We start from the raw sequence: 28000 nt of genomic DNA on the forward strand, positions 1-28000 counted from the left end.
AATGAAAACACCCCAGGTTTTACATTGGATTCAAAAAAAAAAATGTATAGTGTGATTGACTAATAGTAATAATCTTTAGCTTTAAATATTTAGCGAGCAACCTAAATGTTTAGTTCGCAAGTAAGCTAAATATTTGACTTGCTTGTGGAATACTTACTTAGCAGGCTAACTAATCGGCTCAGAGCAAAATATTTAATTTGGAAAATAATTATTTAGTTTGGAAATTAAATGTTTAGTTTGGAAATGAAATGTTTAATTTGGAACTAAATAGTTTATAAACTAAATATTTAGCTCAGACTTATGTTTAGTTGGGTACTAAATATTTAGTTTGCAAACTGAATATTTAGCTCAAAACTATTACATTTTTGAATGTATGAATCACTATGGTGAAAAATCTGACTGAAAAATGGACCTCCACGGCTTTTCTCTGTGTGATATATTAGAAAAAACTAAATATTGTTTGGGGTGACAGCAAAAATATTCTGACTGGTTCAGAGTGCTGCTCTGATTCTGTCTGTGGAGGGATTGAGAAATCTTCACATGAAAGCTTTTAGCTCACAATGTGAGTTAGTTCAGTAATTAACCCTCATCCTCTCTCACAGGTATTAAACTGTATATCAGATTTGTTCCACTTCACACACCAAAATCCAAAGACCTGCTGCAGAACTAGTAATACTTTATTTAAAAGTGTAAACAATATTTTTACACACCTGTGGTCTGTGTTATGTCTTTATGCTGAAAGCAGTTTTCTACCACTAAAGTCTAAAATGTAACAGCCTATTAAGAGATAATGTATAAATCTTGTAAAGACTGCAGCTACATCAGATATATACAAAAACCTAAAATACTAATAATTCTATGCCACCATAAAAAAAAGAATAACTAATGGGATATTTGTCTACAGTATGCAGGTATGAAATGAGCTATAGACAGGCTTTTATATAAAACTTTAAACTCGTTGCCTTTTCCAAAAATAAATATTTCTTTACTACACAATCATCTTTTTTGATGCAGTTTTACAACAAATATTTAACATATTACATTACATTATAACACCTGATTTGCAATACTGTAGATGTTTGTTCCTCATATTGATCATAAAACTTCCAGCTGTTATTCTGTTACAATGAAGAGTGTTTATGTGGGATTTGCATGAGATAAACACTACAACCTGTACTGGGTGGAATGGCATATGAAGTTTTCCTTTGGTAATAATAGGTTTCTCTTTTCAAAGGGAGAAATCCATGGCAGGACTTACCACAAGCCTAAAAAGAAAATGTAATATAAGTTAGGAGAAGGATTGCTTTCTATTGTGCAATATGTTACATTAAAGGGGCAGTATTTTGTGTTTTCTAGCCATTTAACCATTTCATAGCAAAATTAAATAAGTATGTTACCTTCAGTTGTTATGAAAATGTTGTACATGTCTAATATGACTTCAAAGAAATTTGACTTTGTAAGTTGACACCTTGAAATTGGGCTCCTGTCTCTTTAACAAAGTCCTGCTCTTTCCAACATTCTATCTTCAAGAAGTCATTACAACATGGCTCCTCTATTAACCGTTAAACAGCGTTTTTACCAGGGTTATTATAATGATCTCAGCAGACGTGCAGCTCCACCAGGTGTTGGCTAATTGCTGCTGGCTAGTCTGAAGGAGCTGATGGAGGAGTCGCAGAGGAGGGATGCTCTTTGAGGCGGAAGCTTGGAAACTGCAGCTCTGAGGAAAGGTCCCTCCAAGTGTTTTGCACTCCATGAATGGTTGCCATGGAGATTAAATGATTTCTCAAACATGCATGAAAGAAACACTCTATGTACGTTTTTGATGAAGAAATAACATTATAACATGATCTAAAGCTAAAAAAACAAACAAAAACACGTCAATTTTACATGACAGTGTCGCTTTAAGAACAAGATCTGAAGTAGCAATAGGGTGAAAATTCCCCAAACATAAATTCCTCCTCTGGGTTCAGGTTTTGGGGCAGTGACTCTGTATGTCAGTGCTTGGCATGGTAGCTGAGTCTTTGGTGTTTTTCAGAGTCAACACAAAGTAAAAGAAGATGAAGAAACCTAGAAAAACACAAAGGAGAGAAAAAATAAGCTCAGATTGTCCACAGTGAGCAGGAGGTCAGGCTCATGCAAAGGTCACTAAGAAACCAGCCAATTGTGTCAGAATTAACACTGGGAGTACCAGGGTTTCGACCTCTCCCCTGAAGTCCCGAAAGAGGGCCAAAAGACCTGAGTCCAAACTGACGATTCTGATGGCTCAAATTAGCCTCCCTTCTTCAATTGTAAACGTGGCCATTGACCGTCAGGCCAGAAAGGAGGAGTGGAAAATCATGCAAAACTGGTTATAGGATGCTAGCTAAAATCCTTCAGGTCAGTCGGCCCATATCTGGACTCCAAAGGTAGAAATACAAAATGGCCTTGCTCTGGTACTCCCAAAAATGAACTACGGAGCAGTAGAAGTACAGTAAAGCTCATGAATGTTTCCATAAATGGTAGAAGGTCACAGAACGTGTTTGTTCACTTTGGAACACTTATCACCCCAAGAACCAGCATGGGTGTTAACTTCCTGCTTCTGGAAGGGCAATTTCAAGACAGAAAAGGTAGAAATAAGCAACCAAGTATTTGGATGTGGTTTTACATTATGCCCACTGTGACGTCTGACCCCCCAAAAAGATGACCTGTTACCTTAACTTATGTGTACACCCCTATTTTATACTGAGATGCATTTGCTGGAGTGTCCCAGCAGTAAGGCGATCAGGTTTCACCATGCTGACCTTGAAGACAGTTCACAATGCAGAAGATGTAGAGGACAGGAGTGTTCACTTGGCCCAGTGAGAAGAAGATCAGACCCCAGGTCAGGCCAAGCAGAACCATGAGAACCAGCAACGTGCAAATTTTATTCTTGGTTGCATTTCGTTCACTCTGACTGCGCTGATTCACCAAACGTGAACAGGGAGAGAGAGAGAGAAAAAACACAGCAGTTTAAAGACAATGCAAAAAATAGAAGAGACCTTAACATAACAACCTGTAACTTTGTGCTAGATTGGTACTGAGGGAATCACCTTGGGTCTCTGAGTCGGATAATCTGGTTTAAATCAGGAACCAATAACAGGCCACCGTTCCAAATCCACCTAGATGATTGGTCACATTTATATTTCACAGCTCCTCTGGATATTTGTTATTAAGATTTCCCTTTCTGATTACAAAACAGCAGCTACAGACAGAAGATTTAAGACTAAAACTGTTCAAGAAGTTAATTTACCAGACAGCCTGCTCCACCACAATGCCGCACGTCTTTTGGTAGCAGTTTTCTGTTTATCACAAATACAACCCTGAATACGAACCAAATTTACCCAACTTTCTGGATTTCCCTTCAAAACACATTTACATGTCAACAAGCTGTGATTGTTCAGACTTGGCAGTGAGGATGGAAAATGCTTTGGATCCATGATGTGTGGTCAAACCTGTTTCACATTTCACCACCTTGATCATCTCCATCTATAAATTCAGTTTTTGCCAAGGCCAACGCGCATAAAAATGTATTTGCTTTCTCAGATATGTGGCTGTGTATGGACTAGGCCGTAGGCTTATTGAATGTTGCCTCTGTCAGCAGGACAGGGCAACTCAACAACTTCAAAATAAGAGTTTTGGCAGAACCTTGAGCTTACCATACCTTTATACTCAGGGAACATAATTATTTACATCATACTTCATTGGACAAAATCACATGTTGATGACAGTTGGATGACAACTTTCACTGGCAACACCTGTAAAGCAATCTGTTGGTTGTATATGCAATGTAGCTACGTGACAATTACCTGTTTGCGAATGTACAGTCCCATGAACCATTTGATTACCACTCCAAGCATGATCACATTAAAGATGAACACCAAGACAAACACTCCCACCGTGGTCACCATCTTCACATTGTCATCGGTTATATAGCAGCTACACACAAAGGGAGCAAAGAAAGTTTTTTTTTAAGTTATTTCATATACAAAATAAAAATGCAGACTGTAATCACATCTATTGAGGAGACTGAAAGTGTAACAAAAAGACGACCCAAGTTCATCAGTTTAAGGAAAATATCAAGTAGAGTTTGGGTAGCCTCATGTTTACCCCGTGGTTTTACTCACTGATCGTGTTGAAACGTGCAAACACAACAAAAAGTAGCTGCAAAACAGTTAGCATGTGTTTTCTTACACTTCAGTCCTATTGGACGAGTCCACAGAGGTACGACCATATATGTCTTTGTTTATGATCACCACCACTGACACAATGACCGCTGGAAGACCTGAAACACAACAACTGGTATGTTAACTTAAGGCTGCAGACATTAACTTCCAGACTCAGCCGATGCCACTCACCCCATCCCACCACGCTGAGTTTCAGCAGGTATCGCCTCACATAGACGTTGAAGACTTTGACCAGGAGGAGGTAGAGGTGGAAGCCCTCCAAGGCCATCCAGGTGAAAGAGGCCAGCAGGGAGTAGTGAAGAAGAAGAGCCACATAACGGCAAAGCTCAGTGGAGGACGACGCTGCCACCGCCTGGCTGGAGAGGAAGTGAACGTTGAGGAGGATCAGAGCGACTGCCAGGCTGATGTGGATCTTCTTGGAATCGTCTGCTCTGAGTTTCCTGTCAGACACAGAAGACAAGAACAGCTGAACAGATTTCATCGCCATACCGAGTAGTACAAAAATCAGGACACAAATAATTGCTAAATTGAGGGTCTTTGCCGTCTACAGAGAACAAATGAATTGACTGACAACACTAATAATGCCACACCTCACCAAGCAGGTATTCATGAAACAATAACTGACAAAAAGACTGAAGGCTGTTTAAAGAACACATTACCTTTTTGTGATGAAGAGAACAACAGTGACGACCAGAGCAAACAGAGAGATACCACAGCCGATGTAGGTGATGTAGAACAAGATCTCAGCGTCTTTTTGTGAGAGGTCTGCAGACACCTGTGGGAAAAAACAAACTCTGTCATTTTGCTGTTGATCATTTTATGTATGGTAGGTGCACTTTAGCATTTTTAGCTGACATAAACTTTACAAATTGGTCACAACGATTATTGACATTAAAATACAGGATCTTATTTCATTATTTTTTATAGTCTGAGTTTCTAACATCCCAGTGACAATTTGCTTTGCTACCTTTGTCTGTTATAAGGAGGTATTCATTTAAATTACATAGTATTTATGGAAACATTACAATGGAGAAACCAAAAAACAATAAAAAAAAAAACATAAATACTCTATTAAAGTCGAAAGTATAAGCTTTACATTGATAAAATCTAAACTCCTCTGGTTTTAGTTCTGAATCATTTCAACCCATCTTTTATTTTTTTTGTTTCATCATACAAGCACTATATAAGAAATAATGATCAACCGCCATTCTGCAATCATCCAGATAAAATCATCTGGGTTTGCATAATTAAATTGAAATGTATTTTTAACAAACAGCAGCATGAATCAGACGTCTGTGCAAGGAATCATGGGTACCGTTGTCTTTATGTTGATCATTTACTGAGACCATCTCTTCCTCTTCCTGCTTTCAAGTCCCGTTAACAATCACTCGGTTGATGCGAAATAGCTCTCCCTACTGGTATATTGGAGTATGTGCAATTCTTTATTTATATAAAATATCTTAACTCCACTCAATAGTTCATATCTTTCAGACAGAATGGCTTGTTGAAGATGAATAAGTAAATATCTGTACTCTCAATGATATACAATCAATCAATCCATTTTATTTGTGTTGCCCATTTCAGCAACAAGGCAGCTCAAAGTGCTTTACATCATGAAAACACAAGAATAAGAAAACATCATACAGTCACCAGGTTCAGAAACCAGCAACATGTAAAATATCTAAGAATATATGTCTGAAATGAGTGAAAAATTCAACTCTGATTGTGGAGCTGTACAACTTATAGCGCCAAGTCTTGTTAAGGATTTCATGGCAAAGGGTCATAAGGTCATTGTTACTATGTCAGTGAGAGGAGTCCAGCTCCAGCCTCCTCTCTGTTGAACCTCTGTGAAACGACGCCTTTGTTAAGGCAAAGCGGTGAGGTGATGGTGCGATGTTTCAACTGGACCGTTTGTGGTCTGCACAACCTGTGTTCATGAAATTAAAAACACAAAAAGCATTTCCTACCAGGAGCACGCCAAAGTATGTGAGATGGTCACAGGAACAGGTGACGTACGTCTGGTTATATTCCACCACTTCACAGCCCCGTGTGCTAACATCTGAGAGAGAGAAACCTGTCACTCTGACGACATCAGAGCTGAACCCGACGATGACTGCTGGCTACTCACCACCAGATGTCGTGTTTAAGAACACACACTGGGGTTTCAGGCTTTCCTGAAACAACATTATTTCTGCTTTAGATGGTATCATTATCTTCCTTCCTGCAACATCTTGCCACATGACCTGCAGCTTTATGATAAGGGCAGGGAAATAAAATCAGTTACGTTTATGTTTGATGCAATACTCATAGTGATGTTGATGCTTGGCTTGAGTCCGGTGACAGTCCTGCCGACGCTGACTCCGACGAGCCTGTTGTCGGACAGGTTCGGCAAGCCTGGCAGGGAAATCTGTAAAGTAAAATAAACTTTGGTTTTAAATTGTTATCGTCAAAAATAATGATGTACGTTAAATGGTCATTTACAGTGTGTCATTTTGCATCATTTGCAGGTGAAATTTGCAATTGTTGGGTTTTGGTCAGATTTCTGGTTACCAGAGATAGATTCTGTCTGTAGCAACAGATTATTATGATGTGAAAATTTAGTGGAGGATATAATTCGAAGGAAACTGACACGTCTCCCTTCCCCTAAGCAAATGCACACCGACTTCCTGAGCGTCAAACCAGAGCCCTGCACCACTGTGTGCAGTCCTACTTTATATTTATCTAAGCTAAAAAAAGAAAGAAAGAAAATTCAGCCTGAGCTCAGTTTTTTTTTCTTGAGAGGGTGCATGAACAGAAATATTCCTCAGTTTCACCAAATCTTTAACCACTATTAAAAATGCAGTAAAGATACATTCGTCATCTTGAGAAGCAACAATTTGAAGTTGAAAAAAATCTCACATTAAGAAACAATTGTTGTTTTTTGTTCTCCATATTTGTTTGCTTTATACAAAATCACTCAGTGCCCGACATACATGCATCAGCTGGTCACCAGCTTTGCTGCAGGTTCTTGTCCGGTTTAATAAAACAAGTTTTCTTGAATAACATTTTTAGAAAGATGGATCATGTAGAGCAGGGGTGTCACATTCATTTTCACAGTTTTCATTTTGGGGGCGTATCAAAAACATGAATGTTCCTAAAGAGCCAGTTGTGCCAAAATATATTGATAAAACTAATGAAACTGTTAAAACATCAATAAATAGCTGTTCTTCCAGGACTGTGTGATTGCTTTGGTGGTTTTTCGCAAGCAGAATCTAAGATTCTTTTGGTGCCAATTTAGAAATGAAAGACATTTTTACAATATTTGCGCTAATGTATGATGTTAAATGCTGCAAACCTAAGTCCTGCTTTAGTTGAAGTGAACTCTGGTGATGCATTATGTGAAAGCCAAGCAAACCGAAGAGTGCTAAATAAGCAGTAAGTGGACTACAGCGCATGGCATTCTGGGTAAATTCAGCCAAAGCAAACATGCTAGGCTAGCAGGAGAAATGGCTCGTGGTGTTTTACCAAAAACAAAAGAGAAATCCTACAACCGCTAAAATCTCATGCTGTTCTGTTTTCGTTTACAATTTTGGAAGAAGGAAGTTGCGCTCAGCGTCTTTAGAGGTTTCTGTGTTGTTTCCTTCAGTGGTTTTTGGTGCAGCGCCCCCACAGGTGAAGGGGGGAACAATTTTTTAAAGGGTTTGGTTAGTTCAATGTTTTTTCAACCGTGGTCCTCGAGGCACACTGCCCTGCATGTTTTAGGCAATCCCCTGCTTCAGCACACATGATTTCAACTGATGGCTGATTTACAGGGTTTTGCTGAATTGCAATCATCTGAATGGAGCGTGCTGAAGCAGGGGAACATTTGCAACATCTGCATGTTGCAAATGTTGCAATTTTAGCAACATCCAATTTTAGCAAAATCAATTTTTTTGGCAAAAACACCATAAATGTAAAAATGCATTTATGCATGCTTTGTCAGTGACATAAAAGTCTCACATTGTCTGGCATCTGGATCATGCAGAACACAATGTTACTGTTCAGTCCAGCAGGCAGCTCTGCCGGCAGCTGAACTCTCACCGCTCTGTTGGACACGTCTACGTCTGATGTCGCCTGCAACCAGAAGCAGAAACAACAACAAGAGAAACACTGAAGGCTCAGTACGCCAGCAGTCCGCGTCCATGCCGCTGTCCGTGAATCTGTCCGTTAAGAACAGACACACAGACATGTTCACCTGAGTGCTGTTGGCGTATATCTCAATACTCCTGGAGTCGTTAGGCGGCTTCTGTAAGAGGGCCACTAAACACGGAACAGAAATATTTGTGGTCTGGTTCACCTCCGTTTCCTCCAGAATACTTTCGAGTGTTTGAGTTGCTCTGGTTGAAAAGGAAGAGAGGATATAAAGATAGACAGCTCAGAAATACACTATCTGATCCACACACACCCACTGACTCTGTTCATGATAAAGAATGAAAATACTTACTTGAAAATGTTACACTTTGTTATCCCTTGGCTGTACCTTCTCATGCAGCATTCAGTTTTCGCAACTGTAAAGTTGATAATTGTAAGATGCATGAAATAAAGTGTGGACATAAATAGCCACAGATAACAAGTGGCCCAGTCAAAGTAATCATTTGGAACAATTCGATGTTGCAAATGAAGCAATTTACCTGATCGATGTGGAAAGTTGACGCAGTAACCCCAACAATCAGTGTGTTTACAGTTTACTTGAGTCTCACTATCCATGGTATAAAATCCCACCAGCAGGACGAGCCAGAAAGTCCTTCTGTCAAAAACACAGATGTTCTGGTTTAAATCTGGTTTAAAAAAATAAATAAAGAAAAAAGATTCAAGTTGAAGATGGCGCCAGTGTATTCGGCACGCTGTCCGACTCACTCTCTCTACTTTATTTTTGCTCTTTTTGCTCTATTTGTACATTTAGGCTCTAGTGCCTTAATTGTTTACGGCCGTCAAGCACTTCTGGACATTAAAACTCTGGTAGGTCTACATGTTGTATATGGTCTGGGTCTGAGAAACCGAGGCTTCCAGTTCCTCACTGACATCCCTACTGAGCAGCTGAGTCCACAGCTGATTTCAGAAAGGCGTTTCCGTGGAAGACGTGGTAAACGTGGAGGACTGGCGGTGAGGATTAAAGCCTACGTATTTGACATTTCTTCGCCGGCTCTCCTCGACTTGGATGGTGTCTTCGTTTCGTAGCAGGCTTTCTCTAAGTTTTTCACAGAAAACATTGTAGCTCTTAGAGGCTCGAATACCCTGGTAGATTTAGATTCCCAAGAAATGCCACAATGCACAGCTATTCTGGAGCATTTTCAGCCAGTTTCTTTAGATGAACTGATCTCAGTTATTAAGCATCTGTGGCCATCAGATTGTCCTGTGGCTTGTCTTCCTACTTGTCTGATAAAAGACATTTATCTTAATGGTAATAAATGCCTCATTGCAGTCAGGTTGTGTCCCATCAATTCTTAAACATGCTGTGGTTAGAGTGGCCATAAATTTAACGTTTCCTTTCATTGCTTTGCGGATGACGTCCAGTTTTATATGCCCCTTAAACTATAAAATGAATCTCTTCAGCTATTGATAGTTTAGCTGAAGTCAAATCTCAGATGGAACAAAACTTTCTTCTCCTCAATCAAAGTAAAACTCAAGTTCTATTATTTGGTCAGAGTCTTCACACTACAAATCCAGATGTGATTCTTGGTTCTTTAGCTCGGTTTTGTCAGACCTCTGCTAGGAACCTTGGTTTTACTTTTGATAGCTGTTTAAAGCTAGATAAACAAGTTAGCTCTGTGGTTAAATCAAGTTTTTATCACCTGCGGATTTTAGCAAAAGTTAAATCTTGTTTTTGTTTTAAGGACTTTGAAGGACTTATCTTTGCCTTCATTACATCTCGTTTGGATTATTGCATTTCATTAGATAGAGGCCTGGATAAATCACAGATGCAGCGACTTCAAATGATCCAGAACGCAGCAGCACGACTTCTTACAGGAACCAGGAAGCGTGACCATATAAGGCCCATACTGGCCTCTTTACACTGGTTGCCCGTCTTTTATCGAATAGATTTTAAGATTCTTTTATTAACTTAGAAAGTTTTAAATGGATTAGCTCCCCCTTATCTTCGGGACCTTTTAAAATTTCAGTCTGTGTCCAGAACCCTACGATCAAATAATCAGCTTTTACTGACAGTTCCTCTGACCTGACTTAGGAGGAAAGGAGATCAGGCTTTTTCTGTTGTTGCTCCTCTTCTATGGAACAATCATCCTTTCCAAATTAGATCTGCCCACAGCCTGGATCATTTTAAATCGCTTCTCAAAACTCATTTTTATTCTTTGGCATTTATTTGAAGTGGCGTTTTGATACTCAGTTTTTATTGTCAGTTTTACATTTGTTTTTAAAGTGCTACATGAATAAATCTGACATTGACAAATCAAAAGCTGTGTGTGCTGGACACTGAGCAGGTTCTGTCCGAAATACAGAGAAACAGAAAATCTTGAACAAAAATTCCATATGTGTTGAGTTTCACTCCCAAAATTCCTCCTTAAATTTCTCCTTAGAGATTGAACTAAAAACTGAATCCAAAAGACCAAAAAAGAAACGTAAACCAACAAAGAAGACATGCAGACTTTATCTGTCCTGTTGGTAATTAGCAGTCAGGATTCCTACATGTTTCCAATTTTAGGATTCTGTGCTTTCAGAAGTTCAAATTCTTAGATTTGTCTGTTTCTTTTTTGTTTTTTAAATAACATTCTGGGTATTTTAGTACAAACCTCAAGTTGGGTTTTATGAGTATGCGCCACTATTCATCAACGCTAAAGTCAACTTCTGGATTGTCAGGGTAGTAAAGGACTATTCCACTGAACAAAGCTCATGTTTTATCACTGTAAAATCATATTTAATTTCTGGTTTGTGAATTAAATTTTTGTGCCACAGAATTTCTGTTATATGCCAAAGTAATAGTCAAAACTTTAAAATCACAGAAAAACAAGAATGCAATTTAGTTTCCGGCCCTGAGAAAAACAAACAGTGTGTGATCAGCTGTTGATTGCTGGGAATTGACCGTACTGGAAAGGCGTTGTTCACAAGAAATCTCTTTCTTTCCTGCTGTGAGATCTGTTCATCTGCTGCTGTTACCAAAAACAAGACACCTCAACCAATCAGGAGATACACCTGCTGTTATATTGACGCCAAGAGTTCATTCAAATGACCAAACATGTTACAGATTTACAGAGAGATGAAATGTAACACCACGCTGCTGTGGTGGTTTGTTGTACTTATTGAAAAAACCTTTTCAGTGTTATGATGTCACTGTTTGCATTAAAATACGTAGCAGAATCAATGACTAAGGTGGTAAAAATAGAGATTTTGGAAATGATTTCTGATTAAATATCAGCAAGTCGAGGTTTAATTTAACAAACAAAACACACACGCACACACACACACACCCCTCTCAGCCAAGTGTAAACCTGATTGATTTTTCCAGTGTTGTATAGTAACGAAGTAAAAATACTTCACTACTTTACTTAAGTATATTTTGGAGTACTTCATACTTTCCTCGAGTATGAAACTTTTTGATGACTTTCACTTTTACTTCACTATATTTCCGAACTTAATTGCGTACTTTTACTCCGATACATTTTCAATGTGTGATTTAGTTACTCGTTACAAAAAAGCGAGAGAGAGAAACGCAAGTGTTTTGACCCCACCTACTGATTGACTGCAACAGCCTGCTTGCCTGGGCTTGTTCATCACCTCCAATAGGATACACCTGTTTTGCTTCTCCCATTAAACACAAAGCAAGTCTCGCAATCAGCAGCAGCCACATGGAGGAGGAGACGGAGACCACAACGACTGCAACTACGTCGGACACGGCTCCAGGGGAACCACCAGCTGGTGATGAGAGCCCATGGCCTTATTTAAACACAATATACTCTTTCGTGGGTGTTAAAGATTCGTCGTACCGCATGCAGTTTATGTATTCCTGCCCAAAGATGTGGAAATTCTATCTTACAAAAACTCCCCGTCCAACTTGAAGAAACACATCGAGGTAACTTCTTATGAAATGGTTATAATCCTCCTGTTTCAGTAACTATAGCTTGGTCACTAGACACTACTGTATTGTGAAACGTTGACCATAAATGAACTTTGTTTGGCATTGTTTCAGTTCCACACGTGGTGTATTTAGCTTAGGCCTAATGTTGACTGTATCAGGCTACCTAGACTCCTCTGTTCAAGGGGGGACAGAAGCCATAGCGATAGCAATTTAGACTAAATTTAACGAATATAGGAAAGGCATGCAAGTTCAAAACCAGGTTTACAGATGCCAATAAGCTGCATTTCCCTCCCAATTCTTTTTTTCTTTTGCATAATGACCAGTTGTGTGCACCACCTACTGACTGTAGGATTGACTGATTCACTGATTTGTGAAGTAGAGTAATCGTAACAGCTCTTTTTCTTCATGTTGGCCGCATTTTCTGTACTATTTATTTTTCTCATTTTCAGCACTGACCTTACTTGAAGGGAAAACTTAAGGCTTACAAAAACTTTGTATTTTCTGTCCTGGAGGGTTTACTAAGAAGCTGGTTCAGTTGTAAAGCAGGTTAAGTTAACCTTGTGCTATAGGTAAAGCACCTAATTTTCTTAACTAAATGATGCCTGCAGGTATATCTATTAGCAGGTTTAATTTTGCCTGCACTTGGTTGTGTACATTATTTTAAGTGTATTTGACAAGTTTACCAAAATATAAAAAATGTCATTCAAACTGCATTTGCCTTGTTTTACTTTTTACTTGTACTTTTCATTACATTACTTGAGTACATCCATTTTTACAGTAGTTTCCATACTTAAGTACAAGAAGTTTCAGATACTTTAAGACTTTAACTCAAGTAACATTTCAGTCAGTGACTTGGACTTTTACCAAAGTCATATTTTGGAGAGGTACTTATACTTTTACTTGACTCTGAGATTTCAGTACTTTATACAACACTGGATTTCTCTGTTTTCAATAAGCTCCATCAATTTATTAAACACCACCAGCTAGATCTCCTAAACTTACAATTCAAAATGCTTTTGAGTTTCTCTGCTAAAAGTAAGAGAATCATCTCAAAATAGTTTCATGGCCTTCCAACAGAAATAACTGCGAGTTTTCACACTTCAAATTAAAGCCTCTGCATCACCACAGACATTTCCTGTGCAGATTAATGAACAACAAGCACAGATCAGGTCAGATTTCTGCATCAATACACCCAAAAGCCTCCTTATAGCTGAACATTAAGAAACATCATAGCCTTACCTCTGCATGTCGCTGAGATATTGTTACGGTTTTATGTGAAATGATACCAGAGAGCAACCAATGTGACGGCAGGAAGCAGAGCAGAGCAGAAGGTAGGCGGAATTAACACTTCTGTAGGAAGTTATTTGAGGGAAAAACCCAGAAACATTTGAATGGGTGACAAAGAGGAAACCAAAATATGACATTATGTCCCAGATATATTAAGTACAGATCCAAGAACAGTTCTTTCTGTGGAAATCCTCTGCTTCTCTTTGCTTTTTAATTCCATGTGCAAATGGTTTTATTCTCGTCTGTACAACACTGTGGAGACACATTTCTATGGAGAGCCATTTCAGCCAAAATTAAACAAATAAATAAGTAATTAGCTTCTTTATTCCTATTTATTTATTCCATCCATCCATTTTCTAACATCCTTGTCCCTAGTGGGGTGATGGTCCCTACCTCCAGCGAACGTTTCAGGCGAGAGGCGGTGTAGCGGCTAAAATCCTATATTTTAGGCTACTGGTTGTTGTGCTTGAAGGCGCTGTTCTTACGTGCGTTCAGTAGAGATTTACCATGCCGATCTTTAGTTTGACTTGTAAAAAGGTCATTTATTGTACAGAACAATGTCCATTGTTTGCTACATCCATGTAGTTACACGTAAATGCGACATCAAAACCTAAACCAAACACAGTGGAAAACTGTTGCCTCTTCCCACTAACAACACCTGAACCGAATCACGGTTGACCTTAAATACCCATCCCCCATCTGACACACAGAACTCAAAATGAAATTCGCCCCCTGGTGGCGATAAACACAGAAAAGGATAAATGGCTCCTACAGGCGGGGTCACCCTGGACAGGTCGCCAGTCTGTCGCACTATTTATTTATTCCCAAGGAAAACATAAAAGTACAAACGAATAAGGAAAGTAAGGAAAAGAAAAGAGGACAGACAGCAATAAATGGGGGAATAAATAAATAAATAAGTAAGTGAATATATACATGAATAAATGTAAATAGGAATAACAAAGCCAATTTCTGGTTTATTTTCCGTTTTTATTTTGCTATTTAACTTTCTCTGAAATGGCTCTCCATATTTTACCAAGTCTCTGAAGCCAAAACACTTTTAGAGTCAAGTGACAAGAGGCAGATTCATTCAATGATGTATTTAGAATAGTTGAGAAATACAAATGCATGCACATTACATCAATATACAGCATGAAGAAAATTGTAAACAATTCACCATGGATTTCAATCACAAAAAATGCTGAAGATTTTTCGTGCAAATATTCTAAAAATGTCAAACTGTCAGTTAAACTAATGGCACAGTTAGTAGGCAAAGGAAGTAAGCAAAATAATAACCTGCACTACATCCATATGTTTAAAAGCCTAGAAAGAGTAAAAAGCATAAAAAAATTGAATTGTAGTAAAAAATCAACTGAGGATGGATAAACACTCACTAAAGCATCATTTTCTTTGAAGAGTTTAAGGACAGTATTTGAAAACTGCAGGAAAAATGAATTATATTATCTAGTCTGCTCGTTTTTATGTAACATTCTGTGAAGACTTGAATTATTCTTCATGTGTAAATCTTCAAAACTTGAAGCAGTGGTGGAAAAAAAAATCTCACTCCTCCATGATTCCTTATTTTTTAGATGGTCAAACAAATGTAAATATTAGACAAAGATAAGACAAGTAAACACAAAATGAAAGTGCGTATTATGAAGGGGAAATATTCACAGCAGGCTGACCGGAGCTGCTGCCTGAAACCAGCTGAGTCATCTTTACCAGAAACATTGAATATCTGCAGTCATCAGATTGTGGACGATCCAGACAATATCATCACTGGTCTAATTATTCTAAGTATGATTTTTAAACTTGGAAAATCTGACATTTTATGCAGACATTTGTTGAGTTTATAAAATTCTTGATTGTTACTCCACCTTTAAGAAGGTTTTGTCTCCTTTGAGATCAGATAACATGATCAGTCACAAGGGCGACCTCTAGAGGTGAGTGCAGGGTAAAACAATGTGAGAGTGCTTTTAATAAAACTGCCTTTTCTTGTGACACGAGGCGGCAGAAACCAGTCAATAAGCAATAAATCAATTAATTGCATGATCAATTAAAACAGGCTCAATAATTTCCATTCTGATGATTAGTATTTTTTGAAGAGTGATTTTGTTTACAGACACACAGACAGTTTTATTTATGTTGTCGTTTGTGTGGTTTTAATTTCCATTTTGCTTTTTGATTGTGGTTGCTGTGTTTTAATATTATATATTTAAAATATCTTCCAGTTCTTGTGTTAAATGTTCTTGACAAAATTAAAAGTTACTGGTCTTTGAGAGTGCTAACTTGCATTATTATGCCATTATCAACATATCAGTTGAAAATGGTCTCAAAACAACAATATAATCATTTATCGCGATAATTATTGGGACAAGTAATCGTTGAGCAGGATTTGTTATGGTGACAGGCCTGGTCATTGGAATAGTTTGCCAAACATGTTCTAGATATAAAACACACATGGCAAAAAAAATATGGCTATTAAATAAACAGATCAGTACTCATTATTGATGAAGGCAAATCAATTGTTTCATGAATTGTCTGTTAGTTTGTGGTTTGGTTTGCTTGGTTGTAGCTGAGGTCTGAATAATTACATATCAGACAATAATTACATGTTCAGACAGTTTAGTAAAACATAAACTGGCTTTTCATAATCTGTCAAATCAGACTGATCACATGAGCCTGACCAGAGACTGCAGGTGGAAATTAGCATTCTTTGCTTTAACCTGGTATCATGCATCTCTCCTTTCAAAGAGTTAATGAAATGTCCTACATTATCTCTGCGTCAACAACAACAAACAAACAAAAAAAAAAAACAGCATAAAGACAAGTTCAGATGGGTTTTGTCAACTTGGAGAAGGTATTCTACCGTGTCCCATGGGGTTTCCTGAGAGCGTTACTTCATGACTATTGAGTACCGGGCCCCTTGATATGTTCTTTAGGTCCCTATGTCAGAGTTTGGTCTGTAATTTGGACTTGGTGTTGTGAGGATCTGTTTCAGTGGCCCTAACAACCACTCCATCTTGGAATGAGCAGAAGAAAATGGATGGATGGAAGAAACTCTTTGATTGAAATGCTGCATTTTGTATTTATGTGTTAAGTTTGTCTGATGCGTAGATCTGTTTGACGTTCTGACACATTTCCTTAAGGCAAACAAAAGACCAATGAATCAGGCAGGTGAATGTCTCTCTGAGTAAGATCCCACCGGAGGTCAGGAGCTTTCAGCCTGAGTTGCAGGGCTTGGAGTGGCAGATTGGTTTCCTGAATTCTTCAAATGCAACATAAAGTAAATGAAGATGAAGAAACCTGCAAAACAAAAATGAGTAAAAAAAAAGTTACTGCATTAAATACTTTTTACTCTGAAAATGCCTCAACTACAAATCCATGTTATTCACTCGGCTATATAAGTTATGCACTCTGAGTGTCATACAGTCATTGAAGACTATTTTATTGGAAGTTCACTATGTGCTGCTTTGTGTTGGCCATAACAGAGTAAAGCCATTGTAATAACAAGTTCCAACCTTGCAGAGAGTTCAGGATGCAGAAGGCGTAGAGGCCGGGAGCAGGAAGCTGACCCAAAGAGAAGAAGATCAGCCCCCAGGACAGGCCCAGCAGAACCATGAGAACCAGCAGGGTCACGATTTCTTTCAGGGCCACACGGCGCTCTCTCTGTCCATGCTGGTTGACCGAACGTTGAGCAAACAAATGTAGCTGTTTATTATACTAGGTCAAAAGATGAGTAACAATCAATCAATCAATCAATCAATAAATCCACCCATCCATCTGTCCGTCTATTTACTTATTCCTGGCTAAAATGGTTCGATGTAGAGCTCACCAGACCATCCCAAGTTGCTGAGTTTATAGTCGGCATATTGAACTGGGCACAAGACGGCCCATGAAAAAAAAAAAAAAACATCCCTGCTGTACTGAACCTCATTGAAAGTCTCATGGTTTTTCTACCAAATATTGATTTCTGAACTCTTCCTGAGTTCAAACATTAGTATTGTTGTTTCTAAATGAATATGTTTTCTTTGCATTATTCGAGGTCTGCATCAAAAAGCACTGCATCTTTTTTTGTTATTTTGACCATTTCTCATTTTCTGCAAATAAATACTAAAATTTTTGCTTGGAATTTCGTAGGCATGTTGTCAGTAATTCATAGAACAAAAGAACAAAACAAAAAGTTCATTTTACTCAAACATATGCCTATAAAAAGTAAAATCAGAGAAAGTGATAATTTTGCAGTGGTCTCTTCATTTTTTCCAGAGCTGTATATAGTGTATATAAAGTTAGCTACCAGTGTACAGTATAGAGTATATACTGTATATTTTATGGCAAAAGCTTCTGATAATTGTTAGTTGTTTGCCTAGCTTGGTGCACAAGCTAACATGAACTAATGTGGTTAATAAATTGAGAAGGGTGCTTCTCATATTGATCATGTTTCACATGTTATTGTGTCATGTAGTTTGGCGCTCCGGTCTTGGTTCTGACTTGGTCTTAGATTAGCTGGTATTGACTACAGTAAAGCCACTGTCCTCTGCTGCAACTGCATCAGAACACAGCAGGCTGGCACATCACACTGCAGACAAACTGTTGAGTAATGATAAGAGCCTCCCTTGTGTTGGTATTTAAAATATATATATGTTTTATAAATTCTACTCTATGTAACAATTACCTGTTTGGTAAAGTGGGTGTTCACAAACCATTTGATTGTCACTCCAAACATGATCACATTAAAGAGGAACATAATGCTGAACAGTCCCAGTGTGGTCCCCAGCTTCACTCTGTCATCGGTTATATAGCATCTGCACAGAAAAGAGTCACAGTCACAGAAGAAATTAAATTCTGTAAATATGAACATCAAGTGGATGGAAAAAATGCAGTAATATGTTAATGGATAAAATGCATATCTTAAGTTAAAGGTACATGCAAATAATTTTTCAAACAAATTTCCTGCTGGACTAGATTTTACTGCAAAGGTTCAGACGTTTACTTTACATTTCAGTTTCATTGGGTCTGGATGACATCACAGGGGTACGGCCATAAAAGTTCTTGTCGACGATCGCCACCACTGACACAATGACCGCTGGAAGACCTGAAACACAACAACTGATATGTTAACTTAAGGCTGCAGACATTAACTTCCAGACTCAGCTGATGCCACTCACCCCATCCCACCACGCTGAGTTTCAGCAGGTATCGCCTCACATAGACGTTGAAGACTTTGACCAGGAGGAGGTAGAGGTGGAAGCCCTCCAAGGCCATCCAGGTGAAAGAGGCCAGCAGGGAGTAGTGAAGAAGAAGAGCCACATAACGGCAAAGCTCAGTGGAGGACGACGCTGCCACCGCCTGGCTGGGGAGGAAGTGAACGTTGAGGAAGATCAGAGCGACTGCCAGGCTGATGTGGATCTTCTTGGAATCGTCTGCTCTGAGTTTCCTGTCAGACACAGAGCATATTCTCAGAAAGTGAGAAATTCTGAATCAGTTTCCTTGTCATAGTGTGTGGTCACATAAAGTGGAGAATGAAAAGAAGAAGAAGCGATGACTAAAATAGAATTTGAATTGTGATTGAAGTAAATGGAAAGTAAAATAACAAATAACTGGTTGTATGAAATGACATCTGCAACAACTCAAAAAGGGGAAATGAAGTGTCTGACGTGAATGCTGGTAGGAATGTAACTAATCATTTAGGAACACTGTACCTTTTAGAGATGAAGAACAAAACAGTGACGACCAGACCAAACAGAGAGATACCACAGCCGATGTAGGTGATGTAGAACAAGATCTCAGCGTCTTTAGGTGAGAGGTCTGCAGACACCTGTGGAAAAAGAAAACTATTACATTCATTTACAGCATTTTTGTTTTTTCAGGCATAAGTCTGCTTCCTGACAACATAAAGTTAACCCACTGCTTTATTATCTTCCTTTTTTTTTTACAGCTTTAAAGACTGTAAGAAATGCATTTGAAGAGATTGAAGTGGTTCTTGCTCTTGGTAACAATACCACAATGTTTCAATCAAAATAAATTGCTTAAACAAACCACAGAACTAAAATTTTAATATTTGTGTCTTTGATATGCGTAGATATTTTTTGTTGTGTTCAGAGCTAATTGTCTTCATGCAGTGGTAACTTATATCATGAGATGAAAACATGAAATGTTCCAGTCTGGTGTTAAGAACCCTTACAGTACCGAGTCAGCACTCTTAAGTGTCTTAAATGATATATTCTTAGCAACAGACTGTGGTCACTGTGTTGTTTTGGTTCTGTTGAACCTATCAGCTGCCTTCGATACAGTGGACCATCAGATTTTCCTTTCTGGCCAGGAAATTTGGGCTAGAATACACGGGAGAGCTTTGGAGTGGTTCAGGTCAGTCCATGTTGGATCTGCTGAGTCTTCTCCAGACCTCTCATGTGTGGAGTACCTCAACGATCTATTCTTGGACCTCTTCTCTTTTCACTCTACCTGGCTCCTCTGGGTCCCATTCTTGGCATTGCTTTCCATTTTTACACTGATGGTACCCAGATTTATGTCCCACTGAACCAGTAAATTGTATACCCTGCCCTTTGTTGAAGTGTAGTGCAGAAATAAAATCTTGGTTGTCTTCAGAAAACTAGGATAAATTCTAATTTTATTTTCATCATGCTGAAGAAATCCTTAGAACAGAAACCCCATTCTTACCAGAAGCACACCAAAGTACGTGAGATGACTGGAGAAACAGGTGACGTGAGTCCCGTTATAGTCCATACTGTCACATCGTCTTGGAGTGGTATCTGGTAGATCAGAGACAAAGAAAGAGCTGTTAGGTCTGTGATTACGGCTCATCAAGACCTCAGTCAGTTACTAAGTAAATAATTAATAATCTTTTATGCTGCTACTCACCATTTCCTGTGGTGTTTAGGTACACACATGTGAAGTTCAAGAGTTCCTATAATACAACATGTCTGTTTTAGATGGTCCCTTGTTGTCACAACATTCAAGATCTTTTCTGTTTAAGCGTTATATGGTAACTATATCAGCTTCCAATAGCTACAATTCAGTCAAAGAGAAAGCACAGTTACACTTTTGTTTGTAGTGATTCTGATTGTGATCTTGACTGGTTCCGTAAGTCCAGAAACGTCCATTCCACGGACACTCAGGCCAATGAGTCTGTGCTCATACAGGTTCTCTAAGCCTTTCCAAACATCCTGTAACACAAATTACACTTAATTAACGGATGTCCAGGGCCGATACTGATACTTAATCTCTTTTTTTTTTTTTTTTTACCCCTCCAGGGGGTCTTTTGTGGGCTCTAGTGTCCCTTATATGACAGTGGGCTGACAGGAAACAGGGAAGGAGAGGGGGGAAGACATGCGGTAAATGTGGTCGGGTCCGGGAGTCGAACCCGCGACGGCCGCGTCGAGGACTGAAGGCCTCCAAATACGGGTCGCGCTAACCACTACGCCACCACGGCACGCCCCCTTAATCTCTATTTTTAAGCTGCTACCAATACACTAACAGCACAAGCGGTAGTTCTTTTTACATTGCTCGGTATCAACTATTACTACTACATGAGTTAGTTATGACAGTTTTTTATAGTTTACTCCATTTTATTTTGTTTGTGGACACACAAACATTTTCAAAGACGCAGAGAGAGACAATATCAAGCCTTTCGCACATAAAGCGTCCTCTTCCTCTTTTGCCAAGCGTTTGAAACATATTGAGCTAACTGAAGCACATAGTTCTGAAATAAATACTGTGGTTTATCACCCATACAAACAAAATTACTTTATCAAACAGTTTGTTTCTGAGAGTCATATACAAAGAACAAGCAAACAAAAAGTGCATTTCATTTTCAATTTCATTTAAATCCCACAGAAAACATTTTGGATTCTGTTCTGGAACTGAACCAAATCATCTGTTTTCCAATGCTAGAGCCAAAGTACCAAAACTAATCTGGTTTTGGTATTTTGTAAGTTCCATATAACATAAAGCTCTGGGCCATAAACTTCCTTTATTAAAATATAAGTTTACAAGTGGTTTATGTAAAATGTCGCTAGCCCATTCATACTTATGAGCTTTAAAATAAAATAATTTAATTTGTTCAATATTACATCTCAACTTATTTCTATAGAGATACAGAAAATCAGCCTCCTCAAATATATCTATAAGACAAGTCCCAACAGGTAATGTGTTTTGTTAATCTGTGATCCGACATACTGATGAGCCTGTTCCACCATTTCATCATCACTAACTGTGAAAACTTCACACTGACTTCAGAAGTTTTTTTTCTCCACTCTTTCTGCAGCGCCAATGTCCTCTGGTGACACTTTAATGGAAGGGATGTGCATCCGACTGTCATGACACTGTTATAGACATGACATAATGTTATAGACATAATATCATAATATCTGTTTAATATCTGTCATGAACATGAAGGAGTCTTTGTGAATGTTTACAACTGTCGTCATGAAGTGTCATTCGGTCAATTATGATCCTTTCAACTCAAAGTTCTATGAAAAGTGCATTAAAAGTGTCATTTTGACAGGTGTTATGTCATATGTCACAGTATTTTATGCACACCCCTTCAACAAAGTGTTACTGACCCTCCTGGCTCTGATTGGTTGTTTCTGACATTTCTGCACATGGCTGAAGGACCGCTGGGAGGAGCCAGAGGAGATTACATTTTTTACACAGATTAATAAAACATTTGTTGATCAAATTTCAAAATATATTCTTTTAAGTATTCAAAGTGTAAAAATCGTTGTAAAACTGAAATGTTTAGGTCTATAACTATACCAACTACAGAGAGCATGTTCATAAGATCTTCCATGCAAAACCTTTCATTACCCACAACAGCTGTTGCTGTTGTGTTTAGTTGGTCTTGGGGAACTGCTATGAGAGGTGGAATGTCTCTGACCTCAACTGGAAGCTGAACCGACCAGAATGCGACTGTATGATCCGATCCAAGTTTCAGCTCTTTAGGCAGGTAAGCTCGCAATTTCCGGCCGGGCAGATCCTCATCTACAGAACCCTGAACCGATGCAGAACATGGAAATAGTTACAATGACATCATAATGAACTTTAATGACTAAAATTATTATTTGCAATTATGTAATTTTAAAAAAAAAATCCACAACACAATATCCTCATTTTACACAGTGGCTGATTAATTCAACCCTGTCAGGTTGCATCTTCACTCTCTGCTGTCTGTCGCAATAAACAAGCTTCTAATACTGATCTACTGCGACGTGTCCACTCCTCTGGACAAAGGTGCTAAAATAGGTGTTAAATGCACAATTGTGTTCAAGTTCTAACATAATTCCTACTGACTAAAATTAGATGAAGAATTCGGAGGAATTCTTTCTTTTGTAATTTTGCATTTATTGTTTTTCTAAAGTAAGAGCAGAAGTGACAGTGAAACTCACACACACACACACACACACACACACACACACAAAAAACTTTTCTGCTGCTCAAACATCCAGATTTGACAGATCTGGATGTTTGAGCCAGATGTTTGATATCCAGACTCAAACATTACAATTTAAAGTTTGTAGCTTTAAATTGCCTCATCATATCATTTCCAAACATTTTTGGTCCAAAATCTACACACACATAAAAAAAGTTCTTCATGAGCCATTTTTCCTGTCCATGTGGGCAGCTTGGCATTTGAATGGTTTCATTTAAACTGGTTTCACTGTGGAAGGAACATGATACTGGTGTTCCAACAGCTTTTTGTTCATGACAGTTTGGAGCTTCAGTTGTGTTTGAGTTATTCTTGAATATTTCTACCAGTTTTCTGTAAATAGTTAGTCTTAGTCATGTTCCAGACCTTTCCAGGGTTAGAAATAATAACAATTGTCAAATCAACAACATTTATTAAATCAGCATAATCTATTTAATAATTGTTAAATCAGCATAATATACAACTATGTTGCTGAGGTCTTCCCTAAGTTCTCTGGACTCCCACTGTCTGGGCTAATAAGGATCTCAAATCCAAATTCAAGAGGTCTTGGTCTTGTAGAACCTGGAGCTTCTCCATTAAAAATGCCTGAACGTGTGTATTCATTCACTGAAACCCTCTAATGTGCTAAAACTTTAGGTCCTTTTGGAAAAACTCGTGTGTAGAAGCTTTTGTGTTTTAAAACAAACCATCTATTGACCTGATTGACACATTTGGGCAAAAACTGTCGCAGATACAGAACAAGCAGAACTGGTAAACATGTTACAAATTTCACTCTAGGGCTTGTGTGTTTGAAAGATATTGTGTGTTTAAAGCATGTTTTATGATTTGAAATATAAATTTGCCTTACCTCAGTGTCACTGAGGTAAATGTTTAAGTCGTTGTCATCAGATCTGGATGGTCTATATAGGACGGCCATAGAATGGCCTGCAGTGATGCACGATGTTTGGTTTACTTCTATTTCCAGAAAAATTTTCTCCAAGGTCTTAATTGCGCTTTGAGGGGAAAAAAAGAATATTTATCTTACAGCATTACTGATAGAGTAGACAAGAACATTTGAATGATCTGATATGGAACACAGAGCTTACTGGAATTTGTTGCATCCATTTCCATTTTCATTTTCTTTTCCATTTCCATTTTCTTTTCCATTTCCATTTTCATTTTCTTTTCCATTTCCATTTTCTTTTCCATTTCCATTTTCATTTTTTTTTCCATTTTCATTTTTTTTTCCATTTTCATTTTTTTTTCCATTCCCCAGACATTTACTTACATATTCCAAGCAGCATTTATTCCTGCTAAATTCTGCAGAGTAAATGATCACATATTACTTTTTTGGATAAAACATATTCAAATTTATTTAAGCAACATAATGCAACTTTCCTGAAGCAGTCGTGTTACATGCATTTTCGTCACAGTAATCTTTAGCACATTTTTCAGCACTTGCAGTATAATGGAACGTGAAACAAAATATTCCCCACCAAGAGAGCCAGAACTTCATCCTGTAAAGTGAAGATAAAAAGTGAAAAGCTGGATTTCAGAAATGTCCACATCCCACAACCTCCCACTTCTATTACATATTAGACAAAAGCTTTCCAAACATTGTAGAAGTCAGTTACTGTAGATGTCTTTATTTGACATTAAAAACAAGCCAATAATTGAGAGACATGTAGAAGCCAGCAGCAGAGAAAATATAATATATCGGACACATCCAAACCATCATCAGACAAGGAGGTAACGGCTTTTATATTGGATGATAGGACAGTGTAGAAACAACAATCAATAGGACCTCCTCTATTAACTAGCATTGCAACTATATTAGTAATTGATTATTCTGATGATTAATTGACTAAAAAAATGGACCATGGTGCATATTTGTCATATAGCCCATTAAACCTACAGTATATCAATATTTGAAACATATTAAAATGCAAAAAAAAACAAAAAAAACCCTTCAATTCCTTCTTTTGCAGAAGAAAATAAATATTTATTGCCTAAAATGCAATAACAAAGCTTTCAAACAAACTGACTAAATCCATCAGGCAAAACCGAGGAAGAAATGTTCAGTGAGATACTTAATTTATATTTGAAAGTAAAATCACATTGAACAAAGACAGATTTCACCAATTATTTAGGCTTATGTGTCAAACTCAAGGCCCGGGTGTCAAATCTGACCCGCCGTAGCTTTTTGTGTGCTTCTTTAGACTCCAAACTCCAAGTTCTTTCAGGTTTTCAGAAGTCTGTGAAATTCATACAAAATCCACAAATATCCATTTTTTATTTTTTATTTTACTGGCAAAAATTCTCAAAATGGGTCAAAAACATTGAGGTTAAGTGACTGCAACCTCACTTGATGTCAAGTTATAGTCTGTAATTAATACAAGTAATAAAAAGTCCCATTTAGCATCATACAATAGGGCAAATATCATAAAAGTTCTCTATTCCTAACTCCTTCTTAATTTCTAAATTGGCACCACAAAATCTGCAATATTGATTGAAAAAAAAAAAAAAACCCACTAAAACAATCACAAAATCATGGACAAACAACTACAGTATTTATTGATATTTTAACAATGTATTGGTTTTATCAATATATTCTGGCACAACCGGCCCTTTAAGAACATTCAGGTTTGTGATACGGCCCAAAATGAAAATGAGTCTGAAACCCTTAATTTAGAGAAACACTTACCTTGTTAAAGGTTGTCTTAAATTGTCCTTATGAATTTATCGTGTGTACATGGAGCCCTTTGAGCAACAAATGTCCTTAAACCAGTGTTTCTCAATTATTTTCCGTCATGTCCCCCCTACTGGTCAAAAATGTTTTCAAAACATCCGCGCTTGTATCCTTCGCTCCGTTTACAACGCGGCTGTGTAGCTACTTCCACTGGCTTGACCAGGCAGCCTGTTGATTAGTTTGAACAATCCTGCCACCTAGTGACCGGAGTGAATAAAGACAGTTATAAAGTCCTGCTTCTCTCGCCACGCCCTGACATTTTGCCCCACTTTTTGAGAAGTACTGCCTTAAACAGTAAATATCTGATGATGGTACCAACATAAAAACACCAGGGGAAGTATCTAGTTCCAGAGGAAGCTTCAGGTTAAAGTGAAAACAAAGAGGAGTTCCTGGTAACACATAGGAATGCAAATATGTAGGCATGTGATGAACAGGACGGCACCTCAAATTAGCTTTTGGAATCTAAAAAAACTGCCACAGTTGCAGAACAAGCTGAAATCGCCAGCAAAGTCCATAGAGTCCACTTTACTCTGTTCTGTTTACCATACAGGTTGAATGTAATCAGGTATAAAGATTCGAAAGTCAGCTGAAACATTGAAACATTGATCAGAAATTCAAGGGGAGTCCTGAAAAACGGTATGTCAAGAACTTTTTAAAACATCAAAATGGAGACAAATACATCATTGCCATACATAAACCAAATTTAGTCTGTTTTACTGTCCGTGGTAATTCCAGACAACAGCCTTTGTCAGAGGATGAGAGTCTATTGAAGCAAAGTAGGGACCAGCTCGTTGACACATGCTGGGTATGTAGAAAGCAAGACAATGTTTGGAGGTGGCGGCTGTTTTGCACTGGACTCTGTTGATGAGGAGCAGGTTGGAGCTGGTTGGAGCTGGTTGAAGAGTTACCACGGCAAGAAACACATTCACATTGCAAAACTAGCTGGAGGAGGTTTTGCTGACAGACCAACTTCATTTGAGCAGCTTGTGCAGTTTTGGTCTGAAAGAAGTGTGACTTTGGCTGAGCTTGTGTTGGTGTGGCGGTGTGGTCTCAAAATTTTGGTCCAGTTTCCAAACTGGATAATCTGGTCTTGAAAACAAGCTGGAATTCCTAGACTCATGTCTGGTGTATGTGTACCTTCTAATTAATAAGCAGTTTTAAGGAATGGTAAAGTGGCATAACTAGCTTAATAACTTTTCTTTGACAGCACAACAAATTGCTTGATTGATGGCAGACACCAGATTAATTATTACAAAAATAAGAGGAAAGTCCAGCGCAGAAAACTCAGTGTGCAAGAGAGATGGAGATTTACACAATTTGTGTAAATTTTGGAGCAATTTCTAAACAACTCCACATTCCAAGATCATCATTTCAAACTTTTAATGTCAAAACTTTAAGCTGATGTGCAACCATTTTTCTTGATTGCGACTGGTCGACTAGGCATGTAAAAGGTCTTTGCAGGGCAAAGAATAATCGACTAGTTGTTGGAGATACAGTATGTGGTAAAGGTACCAAACTCAGGAATTGATCCCAGGACCACTGAGGACTAAAGCCTCCGTATGGCACCTGCTCTACCCACTATGATCTAATCAGTTCAAACTTCAACAAAGCCCACGCCTGCAGCAAGTAATCATTTCTCCAGACTCTCTGAATGAAGCAAGGTGTAGAATAGTTGGCTGGTTTTTAACCAGGATACTTTGGACGAGTCTATTCTTAGTTGTTCTTTATTCCATTTAGATTTCAGTTCTTCCCTTCACCTCTGTGCCATCTCTCTCTTTCTCCCCCTGTTCTCTGGACTCTCCTCACAGCTGCACCCTGTTTCCTAACTAGTACCAACCCATGGTGTAGTGTTCAAGCTCCCAGTAGTTAACCACCTCTCCTTCACTCATTACTTCATGGATTTTGTCATTATTCATGGTTCCTGGGGTTTTTTTCTCAAATGATTGTTAGCTAGCTCTTATCTTTTTTGTTACTAAACTTTTTTATCACCAACTTCCTGCCTCGACTGGTCTGCATTTCTGGTCCAACAATCTCTGAAGCATAATGTTGAGTGTATTTATTGTACCAGTAAAAGCGGATTAACTATTTGTTTAGTTCTGTTACTGGCGTATACCAAGAAATTTGGAGAAAAATCTAATAGTAGCCTACCTCTGGATGTTGTGGAGTCCTTGGCGTGTTTCGTGAAAAGAATCCAGAGCAAATCTGATGTAACGACACCAACGGCAGGTGAAACGCGGTAGTTCTGAAGGAAGTTAAATGACATGGATTTTATTCTTCCTTTAGGAGAAAGAGGA

The 28000-nt window shown here is 38.2% G+C and overlaps 2 protein-coding genes and 1 long non-coding RNA gene across 3 annotated transcripts; all 3 read right to left on the bottom strand.

Moving 5' to 3' along the window:
• Positions 1-659: 659 nt before the first annotated feature.
• On the bottom strand, positions 660-13596 carry LOC114142446 (adhesion G-protein coupled receptor G2-like). Its single transcript, XM_028013730.1, has 14 exons — positions 13489-13596; positions 8852-8967; positions 8665-8728; positions 8416-8557; positions 8181-8294; positions 6487-6609; positions 6331-6376; positions 6170-6261; positions 4862-4977; positions 4374-4642; positions 4210-4300; positions 3825-3954; positions 2781-2937; positions 660-2067 (listed from the first exon to the last, which is right to left on the bottom strand). The coding sequence occupies exons 1-14, from the start codon at positions 13494-13496 to the stop codon at positions 1967-1969; spliced, it is 1569 nt and encodes a 522-aa protein (XP_027869531.1). The 5' UTR covers positions 13497-13596; the 3' UTR covers positions 660-1966.
• A 2898-nt stretch (positions 13597-16494) lies between these two features.
• On the bottom strand, positions 16495-24126 carry LOC114143344 (adhesion G-protein coupled receptor G2-like). The gene is made up of 12 exons (XM_028015275.1): positions 24064-24126; positions 23826-23970; positions 22430-22543; positions 20592-20717; positions 20413-20458; positions 20212-20303; positions 19236-19351; positions 18702-18970; positions 18532-18628; positions 18209-18338; positions 17055-17211; positions 16495-16839 (listed from the first exon to the last, which is right to left on the bottom strand). Exons 2-12 carry the CDS (start codon positions 23892-23894, stop codon positions 16745-16747), a joined length of 1311 nt encoding a protein of 436 aa, XP_027871076.1. The 5' UTR covers positions 23895-23970; positions 24064-24126; the 3' UTR covers positions 16495-16744.
• A 39-nt stretch (positions 24127-24165) lies between these two features.
• On the bottom strand, positions 24166-27996 carry LOC114143345 (uncharacterized). The gene is made up of 2 exons (XR_003595225.1): positions 27855-27996; positions 24166-24474 (listed from the first exon to the last, which is right to left on the bottom strand). It is a non-coding gene; the product is annotated as an uncharacterized LOC114143345 (long non-coding RNA).
• Between the last annotated feature and the right edge of the window lie 4 nt (positions 27997-28000).

Source organism: Xiphophorus couchianus, chromosome 4 (assembly GCF_001444195.1).
Source record: "Xiphophorus couchianus chromosome 4, X_couchianus-1.0, whole genome shotgun sequence".
In the NCBI taxonomy this organism is placed as follows: domain Eukaryota; kingdom Metazoa; phylum Chordata; class Actinopteri; order Cyprinodontiformes; family Poeciliidae; genus Xiphophorus; species Xiphophorus couchianus.